Here is a 23,028-nt window from a genome sequence, read left to right on the forward strand (position 1 = left end):
TTAGTATACTGAAGCTAATTAGCATACAGGTGATATAAAAGGTGGTGATTTCCCATAATACATAGCATGACTAAGGGTCTATACGACTTTATTTGTATGTTGCTTAAATAAAGAATGGAAACCTTTTAAAGAAACAGTGCTGACGCAAGCCTTTGTTTTTTTGTATCTACATTAGTGAGGTTGGCAGGCCTCATTAAGTGTACGTGCACCATCATGTTGGGAAAACACAACAAAAAAGGTGCTGAACTTACCTTTTGGATCAATGAATATATATATCCTATATTATAAAAGACAAGAGTTTGTCTGAAGCCGTCATGCGCAGTTCAGACAAACTCTTGCAGCTGATCGCACGCGCACCCACCCGACAGCGGCGCGAGGGCCGGGCAACACAGCTGATCGCGTGCGCAGGGGAGAACGAGAGAGAGAGAGAGAGAGAGAACGAGAGAGAGAACGAGAACGAGAGAGAGAACGAGAACGAGAACGAGAGAGAGAACGAGAACGAGAACGAGAGAGAGAACGAGAACGAGAACGAGAGAGAGAACGAGAACGAGAACGAGAGAGAGAGAGAGAGAACGAGAGAGAGAGAGAACGAGAGAGAGAGAGAACGAGAGAGAGAGAGAACGAGAGAGAGAGAGAACGAGAGAGAAAACGAGAGAGAGAGAACGAGAGAGAGAGAGAGAACGAGAGAGAGAGAGAGAACGAGAGAGAGAGAGAGAACGAGAGAGAGAGAGAGAACGAGAGAGAGAACGAGAGCGAGAGCGAGAACGAGAGCGAGAACGAGAACGAGAGAGAGAACGAGAACGAGAGAGAGAACGAGAACGAGAGAGAGAACGAGAACGAGAGAGAGAACGAGAACGAGAGAGAGAACGAGAACGAGAGAGAGAACGAGAACGAGAGAGAGAACGAGAGAGAGAGAGAACGAGAGAGAGAGAGAACGAGAGAGAGAGAGAACGAGAGAGAGAGAGAACGAGAGAGAGAGAGAACGAGAGAGAGAGAGAACGAGAGAGAGAGAGAACGAGAGAGAGAGAGAACGAGAGAGAGAGAGAACGAGAGAGAGAGAGAACGAGAGAGAGAACGAGAGAGAGAACGAGAGAGAGAACGAGAGAGAGAGAGAACGAGAGAGAGAACGAGAGAGAGAGAACGAGAGAGAGAGAACGAGAGAGAGAACGAGAGAGAGAACGAGAGAGAGAGAACGAGAGAGAACGAGAACGAGAGAGAGAACGAGAGAGAGAGAGAGAACGAGAGAGAGAGAGAACGAGAGAGAGAGAACGAGAGAGAGAGAGAGAACGAGAGAGAGAGAACGAGAGAGAGAACGAGAGAGAGAACGAGAGAGAGAACGAGAGAGAGAACGAGAGAGAGAACGAGAGAGAGAACGAGAGAGAGAGAGAACGAGAGAGAGAACGAGAGAGAGAACGAGAGAGAGAGAACGAGAGAGAGAACGAGAGAGAGAGAGAACGAGAGAGAGAGAGAACGAGAGAGAGAGAGAACGAGAGAGAGAGAGAACGAGAGAGAGAGAGAACGAGAGAGAGAACGAGAGAGAGAACGAGAGAGAGAACGAGAGAGAGAACGAGAGAGAGAGAGAACGAGAGAGAGAACGAGAGAGAGAACGAGAGAGAGAGAACGAGAGAGAGAGAACGAGAGAGAGAACGAGAGAGAGAATGAGAGAGAGAGAACGAGAACGAGAGAGAACGAGAACGAGAGAGAGAACGAGAGAGAGAGAGAGAACGAGAGAGAGAGAGAGAGAACGAGAGAGAGAGAACGAGAGAGAGAGAGAGAACGAGAGAGAGAGAACGAGAGAGAGAACGAGAGAGAGAACGAGAGAGAGAACGAGAGAGAGAACGAGAGAGAGAACGAGAGAGAGAACGAGAGAGAGAGAGAACGAGAGAGAGAACGAGAGAGAGAACGAGAGAGAGAACGAGAGAGAGAGAACGAGAGAGAGAACGAGAGAGAGAACGAGAGAGAGAACGAGAGAGAGAACGAGAGAGAGAATGAGAGAGAGAGAACGAGAACGAGAGAGAACGAGAACGAGAGAGAGAACGAGAGAGAGAGAGAGAACGAGAGAGAGAGAGAGAGAGAACGAGAGAGAGAGAACGAGAGAGAGAGAGAGAACGAGAGAGAGAACGAGAGAGAGAACGAGAGAGAGAACGAGAGAGAGAACGAGAGAGAGAACGAGAGAGAGAACGAGAGAGAGAACGAGAGAGAGAACGAGAGAGAGAACGAGAGAGAGAACGAGAGAGAGAACGAGAGAGAGAACGAGAGAGAGAACGAGAACGAGAACGAGAGAGAGAACGAGAACGAGAGAGAGAACGAGAACGAGAGAGAGAACGAGAACGAGAGAGAGAACGAGAACGAGAGAACGAGAACGAGAGAGAGAGAGAGAGAGAGAGAGAGAGAGACACAACACGACCCGTGTGAACGGGCTTTAGGACTAGTATATATATATATATATATATATATATCAGGGATGCGCAATTTATATCGCCCGACGCCCAGGCTAGCAGTGCACAGGACGCAGTCAGCGAGTCAGAGTCAGAGAGAGTTAAGTACATGTTGGAAATGTATACGTCTTAGGCTGCAGTCAAATTTTATTATTACAGACAACGTAATCCAATAGTAACTGAGCTCCAATGAAACAGAGGCGGGCACAGGGCGGGTCGAAGGTTGATAAGGAGACTTTATAATAAGGATCTGTTGTGTCAACGTTCGTTAGTAATGGTGGGCAGGGAGCACTCGTTGTTGCAATGTTCGGAGTTTCTGTTCCCCAGTAGTTTGTGCTGCATGCTGCTGCTTGTCACACATGCATTTAGTACAAGGCACAGTAATGTGAACTTCAGGAACTGTAGTATTCCAATAATTCACATTCTAACTGACTTCTATGCTGCCTACTGCAACCGCTTACACAATTAACCCAGCGGGAGGCATAGAAGTCAGTTAGCATGTGAATTATTGGAAAACTACAGTTCCTGAATTTCACATTACTGTGCCTTGTACTCAATGCATGTGTGACAAGCATCAGCGTGCGGCACAAACTACTGGGGAATGGAAACTTCGCTATTGGGCCATAAACGCATGCGCGCACGATTATGGAGCAGTTTCCCAACATCTATTGAAATGTCACAAAAGGTGTTTTACAGTAAAATATCTGTGTCACTAAGCTAACTGGATACCTAAGATTCAATAAAAAAAAAAATATGGTATTACTCTGATCTACACCGTCCCATACCTAATCACTTGGAATTGTTACAAAGCAAATTATTGTTTTTAACACCTCCTTATTACTATTATTATTTTATTGTATTTCTCTATATATTATGTTAGAATGAAAATAAATCAGAAAACCCATTACTACAAAGCGGATTCTATTCAAAAGCCTCATATGAGGCTTGAAAGAAAAAAAAAAAATATATCTAACATTTAAAATTGTATTAAATTATCTAAGTGATGGTGAAACTGATTGTTTCAAAAAAATAAAACAGAGACGTGGATTTTAAAATAAAATGGCTTATGTTCTGCAGTAAAGCACCAGGTGAGGGTCAGGCAGATGCAGTGGCAATAGCTGAGGGTCATATACAGTCATAATGTCACCTGCTACCCATAGTAAAAGATTATCTACATATTTGCTTATGTATATTTAAAAACTTACCACAGTGATTCTTGAACCAGACTGGATTCAAATTTAGTGGTGGGCTCAAGTTTAGAATATGGGCCACTTTGCTCTTTTTCAAGTAAGGGATGCAGATTTTAGATCTAGAAAGAAAAAAAAAGAAAAAAAAAAAAAAAAAGACACATTTAACCAAGAAGAATAGATCATTGGCATAATGGTACAGAAGATATAAAATGGCTTATGGCAGAATTCCAACAAAATAAAATTATCTTTTAAAGGGACTTTAAAACACCCCAAGATTTTAATATAAAGTTGTTTAATTACATGTAGTAAAACAACTTTGCAATACACTTTCATTATTTATTTTGTTCTCATTTCATGTAATTTAATTCTGAATTTCTCTTGTAAGGTGTATCCAGTCCACGGATTCATCCATTACTTGTGGGATATTCTCCTTCCCAACAGGAAGCTGCAAGAGGATCACCCACAGCAGAGCTGTCTATATAGCTCCTCCCCTAACTGCCACCTCCCAGTCATTCTCTTGTAGCTCTCGACAAGGGAAGTAGCTAGAGAGATGTGGTGCATTTATGTAGTTTATCTTCAATCAAAAGTTTGTTATTTTCAAATGGTACCGGAGTTGTACTATTTTAGCCTCAGGCAGAAAGTTGAAGAAGAGTCTGCCTGTGGTCTTTGATGATCTTAGCAGGTTGTAACTAAGATCCATTGCTGTTCTCACACATAACTGAAGAGATGGGTAACTTCAGCTGGGGGAATAGCGTGCAGGGTCTCCTGCTCTGAGGTATGTGCAGTTTTAAATTTTTCTAGAGAAATGATATGTTAGAAAATGCTGACAATACCGGATTTATTTAAGGTAAGCCTGATTACAGTGATTTAATAAAGACTGGTATCATGCTTGCTGTAAAGAGTAATATTTTTATTATTTACTCACATTACTGAATAGATATAACGTTTGCTTGAAGGTGTATGAACGTTTATTACATATTGGTGATAAAACTTTATTCTGGGGCCCAGTTTTTTCCACATGGCTGACTAGATTTTGCCTAGGGATAGTTTTTTTAAGGCCCTCTCACTGTGAGTACAGGTTGGGAGGGGCCTATTTTCGCGCCTAAATTGCGCATTAGTTTTTGCAGTTTGAGACATCCAGCTCCCTGAAGGAGTCCCCTGAACATTTAGGACCTCTCTAAAGGGTTTTTGTGCCTTCCAAAGTCGTTGTATGGGCAGGTAGGGCCACAGTAGAGCTGTGGCAGTTTGGTGTGACTGTTTAAAAACGTTCATATCGTTTTTTTGATCCGGTTTTGAAACTAAGGGGTTAATCATCCATTTGCAAGTGGGTGCAATGCTCTTTTAGCCTATTATACACACTGTAAAAATTTCGTAAGATTTACTGCTTTTTTCACTGTTTTAGCAGTTTCTGTGATTGTTTTTTTCTCTTAAAGGCACGGTACCGTTTTTATTTTTTGCTTGTTCAGTTATTAAAGTGTTTTCCAAGCTTGCTGGTCTCATTACTAGTCAATTTAAACATGTCTGACATAGAGGAAACTCATTGTTCATTATGTTTAGAAGCCATTGTGGAACCCCCTCTTAGAATGTGTACCAAATGCACTGATTTTACTATAGATTACAAAGACCATATTCTGGCTTTAAATTTATCACCAGAAGAAATTAACAAGGAGGAAGTTATGCCGTCTAACTCTCCCCACGTGTCAGATCCTATAAATCCCGCTCTGGGGACGCCTAGTACATCTAGTGCGCCCATTGCGTATACCTTGCAAGACATGGCGGCAGTTATGAATCATAACCTTACAGAGGTATTATCTAAACTGAAAAGAATGAATGTTAAAAACAGGAGCGCTATAGCTAAAGGTGTGAATTAAAATGATACAAATATGATTATAAAAAGTGGTTAAGATGCATAAAATACGTGTTGAATCATCAAATAGGATAAAAATATTTTGATAGTGTCAAATACTTAGTGATAAAGTGATTCGTGCATACTGTGAATAATCAAAAAAGTATAAAATACAAGACGAAATAAAGTAGAACAGTGACAAATTAAGTGTTATTTAGCAAGTCTCTGCCTAAAAATTTAATGTAACAAAAGCAAATAACAGAATAAAAAACACAATATATTAAAAACGGACGTCTCCGTATATAACAAATATGCCAATACACCAACAATATCAGAATGTTTTCTCCTTATGGCCAAAAGGATTGAGACAGTCCAGGTAAAAGTTATTATGTGGATAGGTGATGCAGGCTTACCCCCAAACAATTGCGGCTCTCGATGAAGGAAAAAGAAAATTACCGCCGTAGAGGAAGTGACGTCACTTATATGGGCGCTGGCCTGACTGAGCACTCCGATTGGTTCCTTTTATGATCGCTCTCAGGTTTCAGCTGCTTGGTTCCACAGTGGCAAGGTATCCGCTCTTTATGTGCCCAAATGCACGCAGGATACTATTATAGGCTGCTGTATGCTAAATGCATCTGTTAGAGTAGGTGCAGAGTTCCGTTTTCCAACCTTCAGTAAGGCTTATAGTATCGGTACATAAGCAAGTACCAGGATAATGTAAAGTTCAGAGTTACACAGATGACACACAGTGACAATCTTTAACAGCAACTGGTGGCTGTGAAATACTCTTTGAAGTTAGAAATTGGCAACAAACATCAACGCGTTTATCCCTCTACAGGGCTTTCTCAAGATGAGGTGTTGCAGCAGGTGCCCCTTTTTTAAAGGTGTATCTCAACCTCTTATTGGTTGCATTTTGTTGGTCAGAGAAAGGGGTGTATATCATTATTTAAAGGTGGTATTGGCAGATCTACATTTGTTCAAAACAATAGTGTATCAGCTTCAATACTAGAATTATTATTTAAAATCGATGAATACAGAACCTATATTCCATATATTTATCTAAAATTGTTAGTTACAAATTACAGTGGTAATAGTGTTATTTGTGACTGTGAGGTTGGAAAACTGAACTCTGCACCTACTCTAACAGATGCATTTAGCATACAGCAGCCTTTAATAGTATCCTACGTGCATATGGGCACATAAAGAGCGGATACCTTGCCACTGTGGAACCAAGCAGCTGAAACCTGAGAGCGATCATAAAAGGAACCAATCTGAGTGCTCAGTCAGGCCAGCGCCCATATAAGTGACGTCACTTCCGCTAAGGCGGTAATTTTCTTTTTCCTTCATCGAGAGCCGCAATTGTTTGGGGGGTAAGCCTGCATCACCTATCCACATAATAACTTTTACCTGGACTGTCTCAATCCTTTTGGCCATAAGGAGAAAACATTCTGATATTGTTGGTGTATTGGCATATTTGTTATATACGGAGACGTCCGTTTTTAATATATTGTGTTTTTTATTCTGTTATTTGCTTTTGTTACATTAAATTTTTACGCAGAGCCTTGCTAAATAACACTTAATTTGTCACTGTTCTACTTTATTTCGTCTTGTATTTTATACTTTGATTATTCACAGTATGCACGAATCACTTTATCACTAAGTATTTGACACTATCAAAATATTTTTATCCTATTTGATGATTCAACACGTATTTTATGCGTCTTAACCACTTTTTATAATCATATTTGTATAATTTTAATTCACACCTTTAGCTATAGCGCTCCTGTTTTTAACATTCATTCTATTCATTTCACACACCTATATTAGGGACTTTTTAGGTATATCAGGAGTTTGGTGTTTTTACCCTGCGCTTTTTAATCATTATTTTTAGTATTATCTAAACTGCCAGGATTGCAAGGAAAGCGAGACAGCTCTGGGACTAGAATAAATACAGAGCTCTCTGACGCTTTAGTAGCTATGTCTGATACACCCTCACATTATACTGAAGCTGAAGCAGGGGAGCTTCAATCTGTGGGTGATTTTTCCGATTCAGGGAAGATACTTCAATCTGATTCTGATATGTCTACATTTAAATGTAAGCTTGAACACCTCCGCGTATTGCTCAGGGAGGTTTTAGCAACTCTGGACGACTGTGACACTATTGTAGTCCCAGAGAAATTATGTAGATTGGATAAATACTATGCAGTACCTACTTACACTGATGTTTTTCCAATCCCTAAAAGGTTTTCTGAAATTATTACTAAGGAATGGGATAGACCAGGTGTACCGTTCTCTCCCCCTCCTGTTCTTAAAAAGATGTTTCCTATACGGGCTTCGAATTTCCAGCTTAACCTTTCCAAGTCTGAAATCATGAACATCTCTATACCGACAGACGATTTTAGAGAAGCATGTGATACTTGCCCACTTAGCGTCGCGAAACATCGTTTAAAGTATCTCGGGATCTTTCTGAACCCGAAGATCCCTGATATGGTTGATATGAATTATAAGCTGATTAGAGACGCAGTGACAGATGATATGGCCAGATGGAGGAACAAATCCATCTCATGGATGGGTCGCATCCATGCGGTTAAAATGAATGTCCTACCAAGGATTCTCTATATCATGCAAGCACTCCCTCTCACATCAGCACTACCCTTCATCCACCAGATACAATCAGAAATAGAGACATACATCTGGAAAGATATAAAACCGAGAGTCAGGAAACAAACAATGTACCTACCCAGAGATAGGGGAGGAGCTGGAGTTCCCTTACTTAAAACATACTTTAAAGCAATTATAGTACAGAGATTGGTCCATTGGTGCCACAATCAATCAGATAAAGCTTGGGTAGAACTGGACCGAGAACTTCTGCAGAGAAGAAATGTAGGCGCTCTTGCCTGGATGTCAGCAGAACACCGAACACCCCTGATCGAACAATACCCATTATTAAAAGATGTGTTCTGCATATGGGACTCATCGATCAAGCAGGACAAATATATCTCTTCTATTCCTTCACCGGTGACACCAGTGTTTGATAACGCAGAAAATGCCTTAGCAAACAGAATACAGCCCCAGAGAAATACATACACGCTGGCAGAAGCCGCCATATCTAATGCTTTTCATCAAGGCAAGATACAGACCCAGGAAAAACTACAAGAGTGGGATGCATGGCTATTCTCCTCTTGGTTTAGAGTAGCGCAGTTTCATCATTATGTAAATGGACATAAGGATAAATCCCTCTTTATGAGAGAAAAAACACCTCTGGAGCACATCTGCACTATGTCCCAGGTGCCTGGTCATTTAATATCACGCCTGTACAAATTATTGCTCACAAGCAGTGATGAACTCCTGCCCTCTTATACGAAAGCGTGGAGTACAGACCTTAACCTAGACATTACCTCAAAAGATTGGTTACAGATTTTCAATAAAGCAAAAAAAACCTCAGTCTCGATGAGATTACAAGAAATGCACTTTAAATTTCTGAGCCGATGGTACATGACTCCACAAAGGCTAAGTAAAATCTACCCACAAATGAGTGGGGACTGTTGGAGGGGCTGTGGAGAGTCCGGCTCAATAATGCATATCTGGTGGACGTGTCCGCGGATTCAGGAATTTTGGATAAGAATTTATGCCGAATGCAGCCGGCTTCTCGAGATAATATTGCCTCCAAACCCAAACAATCTGATATATCATGCTCTTCCCAGAATGGTGGTGGAAGCGAAGCATAGGCTGTTTTTACTAATGTTAAACGGTGCCAAGAGCTTAATACCAAAATATTGGAAATCTGTCAATGTGCCGAGCCTGAATGAATGGAAACATGGGGTCAGGGACCTGCTTGGTTTGGAGAGGTTTCACTACCTCAAGACTGGAAAACTTGCAATACATGAACATATGTTAATGATCTGGGAAGGTAAAAATGTATGAAAGCCTAAAAGGATCTAAACCAATCTGGATTACCTGGGATGGCGTGTCCTGGGGGTGCACATAATAAGCCGTTTAGGAGGGGAAATGAGATTAGAGAGACCGTTTAGACTATAACCCTGGATTTACCCCAGTATTGAAAACTGATCGCCTACAGTGCTGATCACCGCCCCTCTACCCTTGTTTACCTTAGCCCCCTTAAGCCCCTCCTTCAAAACTCCCCCCACCACCCTCTCTCCTTCTGAACCCCCACCCCCCCCACCCCTTTTTTTTTTTTTTTTTTTTTTTTCTCTCTCCCTTCCCTCTCTCCACTCCCCAACCGGCCTTTTCTCCTTCCTATACTTATTTTAACTCTTCTTCCTGTTTCTTCTTATTTTCCACCACCCATATAGGGTATGCCTTAATACCCATGAAAATGTAATACTTTGATGATATGCAGCCATGCTGTATATTATCACGCTTCTGAATGTGAACAGTGTACCAGAAATATAATCTTTAAGCGCTATTAGAGATATACTATAATTGCACTATGTATACAGTTTAATGTCTTCATGATGCTTGCTTTGAAGTTACTGTTGATTTTTCAATGTTTGTTTTACAATGCTGGTCACTCAATAAAGCTTTATTTTAAAATAAAAAAAAAAGATGTTTCCTATAGACGCCGCTACACAGGACTTATGGCAGACGGTCCCCTAAGGTGGAGGGAGCAATTTCTACTCTAGCTAAGCGTACCACTATCCCTGTCGAGGACAGTTGTGCTTTTCTAGATCCAATGGATAAAAAATTAGAGGGTTACCTTAAGAACATTTTTATTCAACAAGGTTTTATTCTCCAGCCTCTTGCATGCATTGCCCCAGTCACTGCTGCCGCGGCTTTCTGGTTTGAGTCCCTAGAGGAGGCTCTACAGGTTGAAACCCTGTTGGAAGATATTATTGACAAGCTTAGGGCGCTTAAGCTAGCCAATTCATTTGTTTCAGATGCCGTTGTTCATTTAACCAAGCTAACGGCTAAAAATTCAGGTTTTGCTATTCAGGCGCGTAGGGCACTATGGCTTAAATCCTGGTCAGCTGCAGTGACTTCAAAGTCTAAACTTCTCAACATTCCCTTCAAAGGACAGACCCTATTCGGGCCTGGACTGAAGGAGATCATTTCTGACATCACTGGAGGAAAAGGTCACGCCCTTCCTCAAGACAGGTCCAACAAATTAAGGACCAAACAGTCTAGTTTTCGGCCCTTTTCGAAACTTCAAGAGTGGCGCAGCTTCAATTTCCTCTAACACAAAACAAGAGGGAACTTTTGCCCAGTCTAAACCGGTCTGGAGACCTAACCAGGCTTGGAACAAGGGGAAACATGCCAAAAAGCCTGCTGCTGCCTATAAGACAGCATGAAGGAGCAGCCCCCGATCCGGAAACGGATCTAGTAGGGGGCAGACTCTCTCTCTTTGCCCAGGCTTGGGCAAGAGATGTCCAGGATCCCTAGGCATTGGAAATTGTGTCCAAGGGTTATCTTCTGGAATTCAAAACCTCGCCCCCAAAAGGGAGATTTCATCACTCACTTTTATCTGCAAACCAGATAAAGAGAGAGGCATTCTTACATTGTGTTCAAGACCTTCTAATTATGGGAGTGATCCACCCAGTTCCGCAGGAGGAACAGGGTCAGGGCTTCTATTCAAATCTCTTTGTAGTTCCCAGGAAAGAGGGAACATTCAGACCAATCTTAGATCTCAAGATCTTAAACAAATATCTCAGAGTTCCATTCTTCAAGATGGAGACTATTCGAACCATCCTTCCTATGATCCAGGAGGGTCAATATATGACTACCGTAGACCTAAAGGATGCTTATCTTCACATCCTGATACACAAAGATCATCATCGTTTTCTCAGGTTTGCCTTCTAGACAGGCACTATCAGTTTGTGGCTCTTCCCTTCGGGTTGGCCACGGCACCAAGAATCTTTACAAAGGTTCTAGGGTCCCTTCTAGCGGTCCTAAGGCCACGGGGTATAGCAGTAGCCCCTTAGACGACATTCTGATACAGGTGTCGACTTTTCAAGTTGCCAGATCCCACACGGACATTGTTCTGGCATTTCTGAGGTCCCATGGGTGGAAGGTGAACGAAGAAAAGAGCTCTCTATCACCTCTAACAAAAGTTTCATTCCTAGGGACTCAGGGACTGATAGATTCAGTAGAAATGAAGATTTACCTAACGAAGGCCAGATTGTCAAAACTTCTAGACTCTTGCCGTGTTCTTTATTCCACTTCTCGTCCTTCAGTGGCTCAGTGTATGGAAGTAATCAGTTTAACGGTAGCGGCAATGGACATAGTACAGTTTGCCCGCCTACATCTCAGACCGCTGCAACTTTGTATGCTCAGTCAGTGGAATGGGGATTACACAGATTTGTCCCCTCTACTAAATCTGGATCAAGAAACCAGGGATTCTCTTCTCTGGTGGCTATGTCAGGTCCATCTGTCCAAGGGGATGAGCTCCCGCAGGCCAGATTGGACTATAGTAACGACAGATGCCAGCCTTCTGGGCTGGGGTGCAGTCTGGAACTCCCTGAAGGCTCAGGGCTCGTGGACTCAGGAGGAGGCTCTCCTTCCAATAAACATTCTGGAATTAAGAGCGATATTCAATGCTGTTCAGGCTTGGCCTCAGCTAGCTGCGGTCAGGTTCATCAGATTTCAGTCGGACAACATCACGACTGTAGCCTATATCAACCATCAGGGGGGAACAAGGAGCCCCCTGGCAATGTTGGAGGTTTCAAAGATAATTCTATGGGCAGAGGTTCACTCTTGCCATCTCTCAGCTATCCATATCCCAGGAGTAGAGAACTGGGAGGCAGATTTTCTAAGTCGGCAGACTTTTCATCCAGGGGAGTGGGAGCTCCATCCGGAGGTATTTGCCCAGCTGATTCAACTATGGGGCAAACCAGAACTGGATCTCATGGCGTCTCGTCAGAACGCCAAACTTCCTTGTTACGGGTCCAGGTCAAGGGATTCCCAGGCAGCGCTGGTAGATGCTCTAGCAGCGCCCTGGTCCTTCAGCCTGGCTTATGTGTTTCCACCGTTTCCTCTGCTCCCTCGGCTGATTGCCAAGATCAATCAGGAGAGAGCTTTGGTGATTTTGATAGCTCCTGCGTGGCCTCACAGGACTTGGTACGCAGATGGACTCTGCTGCTGAGGCAGGACCTTCTACTTCAAGGTCCCTTCAAACATCCAAATCTAATTTCTCTGCGTCTGACTGCTTGGAGATTGAACGCTTGATTTTTTCAAAGCGTGGTTTTTCCGAGTCGGTCATTGATACCTTAATTCAGGCTCAAAAGCCTGTCACCAGGAAAATTTATCATAAGATATGGTGTAAATATCTTCATTGGTGTGATTCCAAGGGTTACTCATGGAGTAAAGTCAGGATTCCCAGGATATTGTCTTTTCTCCAAGAAGGATTGGAGAAGGGATTGTCAGCTAGTTCCTTAAAGGGACAGATTTCTGCTCTGTCTATTCTTTTGCACAAGCGTCTGGCGGATGTTCCAGACGTTCAGGCGTTTTGTCAGGCTTTAGTTAGAATCAAGCTTGTGTATAAACCTGTTGCTCCGCCATGGAGTTTAAATTTAGTTCTTAAAGTTCTTCAAGGGGTTCCGTTTGAACCTCTGCATTCCATAGATATCAAGCTTTTATCTTGGAAAGTTCTGTTCTTGGTAGCTATCTCTTCGGCTCGAAGAGTTTCAGAGTTATCTGCCTTGCAGTGTGATTCCCCTTATCTGATCTTCCATGCAGATAAGGTAGTGTTGCGTACCAAACCTGGGTTTCTTCCTAAGGTGGTATCTAATAAGAATATCAATCAGGAGATTGTTGTTCCGTCACTGTGTCCTAATCCTTCTTCAAAGAAGGAACGTCTATTACACAATCTTGTCACCACTGCACCCTATAGTTTCTCCTTTCTCTTGTTTGTCTTTGGTCGAATGACTGGGAGGTGGCAGTTAGGGGAGGAGCTATATAGACAGCTCCTCTGTGGGTGATCCTCTTGCAGCTTCCTGTTGGGAAGGAGAATATCCCACAAGTAATGGATGAATCCGTGGACTGGATACACCACAAGAGAAATAAATTTATCAGGTAAGCATAAATTTTGTTATTGTGGGCTTTCTAATTCATGTTAAATATGGAAGTGCAGACACAGCTATATTCCACACAGTCATTGGCTGAACACTCTAGTAAGCCATTTATAACCATTCCTAATTGGCCACAGCAGAACAGGTAATCTAAGTTACAATATGGCAGCACCGACTCCTTTATGGACATTAACTTTACCCTTATTTATTTCAAAATTTAAACAACGAATATAATTTTTAAAAACACATGTACACATTATTCTCTGGCAAATCTTTGCTCAGAATACATCATTCACATTATAAAAAGATGCTCATTCTATTTCAATGTTAAATGTAAAGTATAGGCAGACATACAGAATCAAAAATAGAAAAGTGCACAACTTGGGACAGAAAGAGGTCTGTAGTTTGGTCCTTAAAGGGACAGTATACACTCATTTTCATATAACTGCATGTAATAGACATTACTATAAAGAATAAGATGCACAGATACTGATATAAAAATCCAGTATAAAATGGTTTAAAAACACTTAGAAGCTTTCAGTTTAGCTCTGTTGAAAAGGCAGGCGGAAAGCCCACTGCAAGTGGGAAATAAGACACTCCCCACCTCACTACCCCTTCTTTTGCATATGAAAAGACCCTTTACACAAACAGGAGCAAGCTGTAGAAGGTAGCTGACAGTATTCAAATAAAAATTTGGGGCTTGGTTAGGAGTCTGAAAATCAGAGCAATGTTCTTTAAAAATAAGCAAAATTATACATTTAAAAAAAAAAAAAAAAAAAAAAACTTTATGGGCTTTATAAATAGATCATCTACAAAACATTTATGCAAAGAAAAAATGAGTGTATAATGGCCCTTTAAAAAGGTGCCAATCAGGGGTGCAGCCTCTTAGCACTCTTGTGCCTTTTACAGCAGGGGTCAGCAACCTTGGGCCCCCAGATGTTTTGGAACTACATTTCCCATGATGCTCAGACAGCCTAAAGAGTGTCTCAGCATCATGGGAAATGTAGTTCCAAAACATCTGGGGGCCCAAGATTGCTGAACCCCATTTTACAGAACAGAACATCCCTACAGTATCAGTCCATAAAGACAGTCCACCCGAAATACCAGACAATTCTCTTCTGAATGAAGAATTTATACAACTAACCGAAAACATACGATTCAGCCTATATTGGCCTTGCCCAACATCTAGAAATACCCTTCTGTTATTCTGATTGTGAAGAAATTATAAAGGAAAAGAGTAAAAATAATAATAAAACTAACAGCAATGACAACAGTAACAATATGGAGTAGCTAAGAAACATGATCTTATGATGCTTTAGCGACAGAACAATTCAATGACATTTTACAACCGATACTGAAAACCAGCCTGATTACTTCTGTTAGGATATTAATACACGTTTTTCCTTAAAATTACATTTAAAATTAAATGCAGGCTTTCCTTTTCATCTATTGTCTCCATGTGCATTATACGTGCAAATGAAAAACCGGTTTCTTTGTCCCTTATGGAAGCAGAGGTCTTATTCTGTGATTGTTTTCACTAGGATCAAAGTGTTCCTTGACAACTTCAAGCAGCACTTGAAATTCAGCTGTGCGCATGTAAATGCAGATTTTCATCAGGACATTGTTAGAGAGATACAATTGTGGATGGAAAAGATATGAAAGCACATTCTATTATTTCCTATTTTTGTAATTATTCTAGTGTAGTTTTTTTATTAGTTGCTTATCTGCTGTAAACTGGATACTTCAAAATTACATAAACACAGAACAATGGAAACAGAAATTACCAGGACTTTCAAATGTGTGCAGTTTAGTGTTATAAGGGCACACACCATATACAAAGCAAATTCAGCCATATCAGTGATCATTTTAGGTTTCTGCTTCACTAGAGCATAACATCATTCACCAAAAGAAACTTTCCATGTTTTACAGTGGAACATAATTTAAAGATTCAATAAGCCACGAGGGGAGGTTGATACTTCTGATAGTTGGCTTAGTTAGTGGCATGGAAGAAGAGCTGTTAATTGCGATAATTATTGCCTATTGAAAAAAAAAAAAAAAAAGTCCACTCATGCCAAATGGAGTTTTTGCAGTAGTAAGGTGTGCTTAGCAGATCAATACAAGTAATGTGGCGACTCCCTGTCCTATCTTCCAGAACAGTGAGGACACAGCGGTGGCCCTGTTGGGACTGCCGATCTTTACGCAAAAGTTCTAATCGGCAATATGGAGCCAAGATGCGAGCAGACGTCTAAAGAGACTATAACAGCGGGCTTCATAGGCTCTGCGATACTTACCAGTCTCAAGAGTTGTTGTTGGGACATCTTTATGGTCTCTTTCTCACTGAGATCCCCATGCTTTGAAGGCCTCCAAGGTTAAGACGCCAGAGCCCATTGGTGGTAAGGAATAATAACTACTCCATGTCAAAACTAGAGCAGAGCAGGCTGGAAGAGATGTTTGCTATGCCAGATTACTTTTGCTTCAGATACTTAATTGGGTAACAGGGCCTACAGAAGTGGCTCTTAAAGCTTGCAGATCAAGCCTAACGATATACACCAGCAAAGAAAAAAAGTGCATCAGAAGTCATTACATGCAGCAGAGCAGAGGGTAGAGATCTGTTTGTGCGACAGTCTGCAATGCCAAATTATTTTCATCTATTCCCTGAGAACCATACTAACACAATCACAAACGGATATCTCAAAAAGTCACCTCTTTGGGAAAGCCACATAAACATCCAATATGCAAGGGCAACAATGAATACTGATGATCCTACAAACATGATGTCAATAGCCCTTATGTGGTTATACGTTTCTTTAGCTCAGGCCCTATCTGCAGGGTACACATAGCTATAAGTCTAGCTATGGACAATGAGCTATTTAACCCCTCATTGTAACTTATTGTACATGTTATATAGTAAAATGTATTGTGAGCACGGTTATGAAATCTATACATTTTAAACCTTCTCTGTTTGTGTACAATATTCAGCATTGGTTATTCGCGACGGAAATCACTGTGGAATATTGCTGCAGTCTGAGGCATTTGGCTCGTTCTGCCAACTAATTTATTAGGAAAGAAGTGCAACACACAAACATTACAAATCTGGAATTCTGTGTGTTGCACTTCTTTCCTAAAAAAAAATAATCAGACGGCTTAAAGAGCTGAATACCTCAGACTGCAGCCATATTGTGCATTAGTTTCTCTAGCGAATAATGAATGCCTAATATATGTACAATGCCTTATTACGGGTTTGCTATAGTTCCCCTGTAAAGCTTACAAGCAGAAGTTTTATATTAGAGATGCATACAATGAAGGGGAGGCATATAGTTCATGTCCTTATAGAAAATGTCATTGAAATGGGGTTCATCTGATTTTCTCTGCCCACTGAGAAAGTCCCTGATTAGGATGGACAATACTATATAAAATATATATTCTTTTTATGTTATTAGATGTTCTCGCTTCCAACTTTAACCCTTTTTTGTGTGTATCAGACCATAAATGTTAATTTGAAGCAGATGTTAAATTTCAGTACTGGGACATGACCTATAATCTGTTATTTTGTGTGTCTTTTAAACAACTTTTGCTATAAAATTACTTTTGCTTACTTTTCTTGAAGAATCAGCTATGCACTACTGGGAGCTAGCTGAGCACATTGGGTGTAGCTCCCACTATTACATTTCTGCTCCTGAGCCTACCTAAGTATGCTTTTCATCAAAGGATACCAAGAGAGCAAAGCAAGTTAAATAATAAAATTCAATTGGAAAGTTGTTTAAAAGTTAATGATCTATCTGAATGATGAAAGTTTAATTTTGACTTGTGTGTACCTTTAATGAGAAAGTAATTCCTTTGCAGATATGCAAGAACACCTCTGATCTTATTACTACATGGAAAGATCATGATATTGTAAACAACTTTTCAATTTGCTTATATTTGTAATTTTGCTTAGTTCTCTTGGTATACTTTGTTAATGAGTAGGTTAGCTCAGGAGCGTGCACATGTCTTTAGCCATTTGGCAGCAGTGTTTGCAACAATGTTTATAGCAATGTTATACATAGTTGCAAACACTGCTGCCATGGACTACTAAAAACACGTGCACGCTCCTAAGCTACTTTCAACCAACCTAGGTTTACTCTTAAACAGAGGATACCAAGGGTACAACTCCAGATTGATAATAGAAGTATATTGAAATGTTGTTTAACCCCTTAGTGACTGGACCACTTTTCAATTGTCTTACCATTAAGGACCAGGGCTGTTTCTGCAGTGTTTGTGTTAGCTGTAATTTTCCTCTTACTCATTTACTGTACCCACACATATTATATACCGTTTTTCTCGCCATTAAATGGACTTTCTAAAGATACCATTATTTTCATCATATCATAATTTACTATAAAAAGTTTTTATAAAATGATGAAAAATCTGTTACACATCCACAACCAACAATAAACACCCATGCCAAATAGTTTCTAAATTGTGTCCTGAGTTTAGAAATATGCAATGTTTACATGTTCTTTGCAAGTTATAGGACAATAAGTACAAGTAGCATTTTTTTCCCCCAAAATTAGCGATAGTTACATTGTAACACTGATATCTGTCAGGAATCCCTGAATAACCCTTAAAAGGACACTGAACAGAAATTTTTCTTTTGTGATTCAGATAGAGCAGGCAATTTTAAGCAACTTTCTAATTTACTCTTATCAATTTTTATTAATTCTCTTGCTATCTTTATTTGAAAAATAAGGCATCTAAGCTATTTTTTTAGTTCAGAACCCTGGACAGCTCATGTTTATTGGTAGGTGAATTTATCCACCAATCAGCAAGATTGATCACCAAAAATGGGCCGGCATCTAAACTTACATTTAAAAATTTTATAATAGGAGTAAATTAGAAAGTTGCTTAAAATTGCATGCTCTATCTGAATCACAAAGGAAAAAAATTGGGTTCAGTGTCCCTTTAACATGTATATATTTTTTTTTTAGTAGACAACCCAAAAAATTGATCTATGCTCATTTTGGTATATTTCATGTCCCTATTTCACCGCCAAAAGCGACCAAAAAAAAAAAAAAATTGTTAACTTTTTCCCAAACTTTAGGTTTCTCACTGAAATTATTTACAAACAGCTTGTGCAATTATGGCACAAATGGTTGTAAATGCTTCTCTGGGATCCCCTTTGTTCAGAAATAGCAGACATATGGTTTTGGCATTGCTTTTTGGTAATTAAAATGCCGCTAAATTCCGCTGTGCACCACACTTGTAATATGCCCAGCAGTTAAGGGGTTAATTCGGTAGCTTGTAGGATTCATTTTAGCTTTAGTGTAGAGCTCAGTCTCCCACCTGAAACATCCCACCCCCTGATCCATCCCTGACCCCCCTCAAACAGGTCTCTTACACCTTACAATTGTCACCGCCATCTTAAGTACTGGCAGAAAGTCTGCCAGTACTAAAATAAGGGCTTTATATATATATATATATATATATATATATATATATATATATATATATATATATATATATATATATATATATATTTTTATTTTTTTTATTTTATTTTCTATACAGGTAGCCCTCAGTTTACGCCGGGGTTAGGTTCCAGAAGGAATGGTTGTAAACCACTTAATAATGTAAGTCAATGGGAAGTGAGGGAGATAGGTTCCAGGCCCCTCTCAAAATTGTCATAAGTAACACCTAATACATTATTTTTAAAGCTTTGAAATGAAGACTTTAAATGCTAAACAGCATTATAAACCTAATAAAAAAAATCACACAACACAGAATATATAATTAAACTAGATTAAATGAACAAAAACATTTGCTAAACAGCATTATAAACTTAATAAAATAATCACACAACACAGAATATATACTTAAACTAAGTTAAATTAACAAAACATTTGCTAAACAGCATTATAAACCTAATAAAATAATCACACAACACAGACTTCACTTGCATTTTTCTGCAAACAGTTCTTTCTATGCATTCCAATCTGGACTGATTTATAGACCGGAAGATTTTGTTCCTTTGAAATCTGCTCAATAGCTCAGGTCTGGTTAAACGGATTAATTTCAGCTTGCTTGGCTTTGCTGCAACACAAGCGGACAGCTTCACCTACTGGCTATTTTAATAAATGCACTGCTTCTCAATGCTTTTCAATAGCAGTCCCATGACTGGAAAAAAAGGTTGTTATTCTGAAATGGTGTAAATTGAAACATTGTAAAACTAGGGCCACCTGTATATTATTCTGCAGTTTTGGATCCCCCTTAGCCCCCAACCTCCCTGATCCCCCCCAAAACAGCTCTCTAACCCTCCCCCCTCTACCTATATGCCGCCATCTTGGGTACTGGCAGCTGTCTGCCAGTACCCAGTTTGTTCAAAATTTGGCCTTTTCATTTTTTTATAAACGCCCAATTTTTTCTGTAGTGTAGCTACCCACCGCAATACCCTCCTCCTCCCAGATCCCTTACCCAACACTGGTTATGCCTTATTTCTCCCTCTCCCTCCTTCCCATAGACTGTCACTAACTCACTATAGCATTTATTAGTCCTGCACGCTCCTGCACACCCAGGCACAGGATCTGGAACTCCATCCAGCGATGGGCCCCAACTCAGGCTCTCTCTGCATCGGTGGGTAAAAAAAGGGTATTGCAGGATGCCTCAATATCAAGGCATCACTGTCCTTGGTCATTAAGGGCCATTTTCTGTAGGACGTGCCGGGCACGTCCTCGGTCGTTAAGCGATTAAACGGGCCTGCTCTATATGAACAGGCACATGAAGTATAACTTTACTACACAGAGCTTTTATTGCTAGTATAGAAGGTCACATATCTGTCCCTAATCGTCTACAGCAAAAGAGAAAGGTTATAGATAAATATATAAAAGCAAACACACACTACTGTGCTAAAGTTTTAGGCAGGTGTGAGAAAATGCTGTAAAGTAAGATTGCTTTCAAAATAGAAATGTTAATAGTTTATCTTTATCAATTAACAAAATGCAAAGTGAGTGATTAGAAGAGAAATCAGCTAACAAGATGAGGTTGCTGAAGAAAGTTGAATGTCAAAAGTCATACACCATAGCAAGACTGAGCACAGCAACAAGATACAAGGTAGTTATACTGAATTAGCAATGTCTTTCCCAGGCAGAAATTTCAAGGCAGACATGGGTTTCCAGATGTGCTGTTAAAGCTCTTCTGAAGCAGCACAAAGAAATGGGCAACATTAAGGACCATAGACACAGTGGTCAGCCAACAAAACAGTGCAGCAGATGAAAGACACATCATGCTTACTTCACTTTGTAATCGGAAGATTCCAGCAGTTCCATCAGCTCAGAATTGAGAAAAACCAGTGGGTCCCTGGTTCATCCATCTACTGTCCAGAGGTAAAGGTAGGTAAGGTAAAAAAATCCATACCTCCAACAACGAAACAAAGTCAAGCGACTCAAATATGCATACAAAACACAGGGACTGCCTGGCAGAAAAATGGCAGCAGGTGCTATGGACTAAAAGGGACATTCTACACCAGATTTTTTATTGTTTAAAAAGATAGATAATCCCTTTATTTCCCATTCCCCAGTTTTACATAACCAACACAGTTATATTAACCTTTTAAGGACATATGACGGAATTTTTCCGTCATAAAACAATTGAGCAAACTGAAAGCTGTGTCCTTAAAGGGTTAATATACTTTTTACCTCTGATTTCCTTGTATCTAAGCCTCTGCAGACTACCCCTTATCTCAGTGCTTTTGACAGACATGCAGTTTAGCCAATCAGTGCAGACTCCTAAATAACTCCTCGGGAGTGAGCACAATGTTATCTATATGACACACATGAACTAGTACTGTCGAACTCTCTTTTTGATATTTATGCAAATTACTCTTGAGTCTCCCTAAGAGTAATGGGGGAAACCAGACGTTGACTCCTTGCACACATGCCCTTAGAGAGATACAACTACACCTCACTGATGAGGCCCACAGAAGGCCAAAACGATCGTCTGGGGTTGTTGTTTCTCTTGTTCAGAGAAGAATTGCCTGGTATTTCAGCACTGGACTGTCATTGGGCAGGGTCAGACTGATATGCTACAGGATATTTTTTCCCTGTGGAAAGGCATCAACGTGTGCTAAAAGAACGCGCACCCTGAGTTGCAATTGAAATGAACAGGTATGGAAGTTATTCTAGCTTTTGTTCTATCACACACAGTACAAAGTAGATCCGCACTCACTGGACTTTGAAAACCAAAACATGGTTTATTGCTGTGACGTTTCGGGGATCAAACCAGTACGTATGTACGTTCGTACGTACGTGTGTATAATTATATATATATATGTGTGTGTGTGTGTGTGTGTGTTATGTTAGACAAACATAAGTCATTTCAGAACGTTGTCCACCTTTAATGTAACCTATAAACTGTACAACTCAATTGAAAAACAAACAAATGTTTTAGGTAGAGGGAAGAAAAAATATAAAAATAAAATAATATGGTTGCATAAGTGTGTACACACTTAAACTAATACTTTGTTGAAGCACCTTTTGATTTTATTACAGCACTCAGTCTTTTTGGGTATGAGTCTATCAGCATGGCACATTTTCACTTGGCAAGATTTTCCCACTCTTCTTTGCAAAAACACTCTAAATCTGTCAGATTGCGAGGGCATCGTCTGTGCACTGCCCTCTTCAGATCACCCCACAGATTTTCAAATCGGATTCCGGTCTGGGCTCTGGCTGGGCCATTCCAAAACTTGAATCTTCTGGTGAAGTCATTCCTTTGTTGATTTGGATGTATGATTTGGGTCGTTGTCATGCTGAAAGATGAATTTCCTCTTCATGTTCAGGTTTCTAGCAGAAGCCTGAAGGTTTTGTGCCAATATTGACTGGTATTTGGAACTGATCATAATTCCCTCTGTCTTAACTAAGGCCCCAGTTCCAGATGAAGAAAAACAGCCCCAAAGCATGATGCTGCCACCACCATGCTTCACTGTGGCTATGGTGATCTATTGGTGATGTGCAGTGTTGTTTTTGTGCCAAACATATCTTTTGGAATTATGGCCAAAAAGTTCAACCTTGGTTTCATCAGACCATAACACCTTTTCCCCACATGCTTTTGGGAGACTTCAGATGTGTTTTTACAAAATGTAGCCTGGCTTGGATGTTTTTCTTCGTACGAAAAGGCTTTCGACTTGCCACTCTACCCCATAGCCCAGACATTTGAAGAATACGTGAGATTGTTGTCACATGTACCACACAGCCAGTACTTGACAGATATTCCTGCAGCTCATTTAATGTTGCTGTAGGCCTCTTGGTAGCCTCCCAGACCAGTTTTCTTCTCATCAATTTTGGAGGGAAGTCCAGTTTTTGGTAATGTCACTGTTGTGCCATATATTTTCCACTTGCTGATGACTATCTTCACTGTGTTCCATGGTATGTCTAATGCCTTGTAAATTCCTTTGTACCCTTCCCTGACTGATACCTTTTAACAATGAGATCCCTCTGATGCTTTGGAAGCTCTCTGTGGACCATGGCTTTTGCTGTGGGATGTGACTAAGAAAATTTCAG

At 40.5% G+C, this 23,028-nt stretch overlaps 1 protein-coding gene across 2 annotated transcripts in view; it reads right to left on the reverse strand.

Annotated features, from left to right (window-relative positions):
- HSDL2 (hydroxysteroid dehydrogenase like 2) overlaps positions 1–23,028 on the reverse strand; it is a 223,188-nt gene that overhangs the window by 147,852 nt on the left and 52,308 nt on the right. For both annotated transcript variants that reach the window (XM_053702684.1, XM_053702685.1), the window contains exon 6: positions 3,644–3,747. In XM_053702684.1, the coding sequence (XP_053558659.1) occupies positions 3,644–3,747 (104 nt within the window). The remainder of the gene's footprint in view (positions 1–3,643; positions 3,748–23,028) is intronic.

The sequence above is a fragment of the Bombina bombina genome, chromosome 2, assembly GCF_027579735.1.
Source record: "Bombina bombina isolate aBomBom1 chromosome 2, aBomBom1.pri, whole genome shotgun sequence".
NCBI classification, from domain to species: Eukaryota; Metazoa; Chordata; class Amphibia; order Anura; family Bombinatoridae; genus Bombina; species Bombina bombina.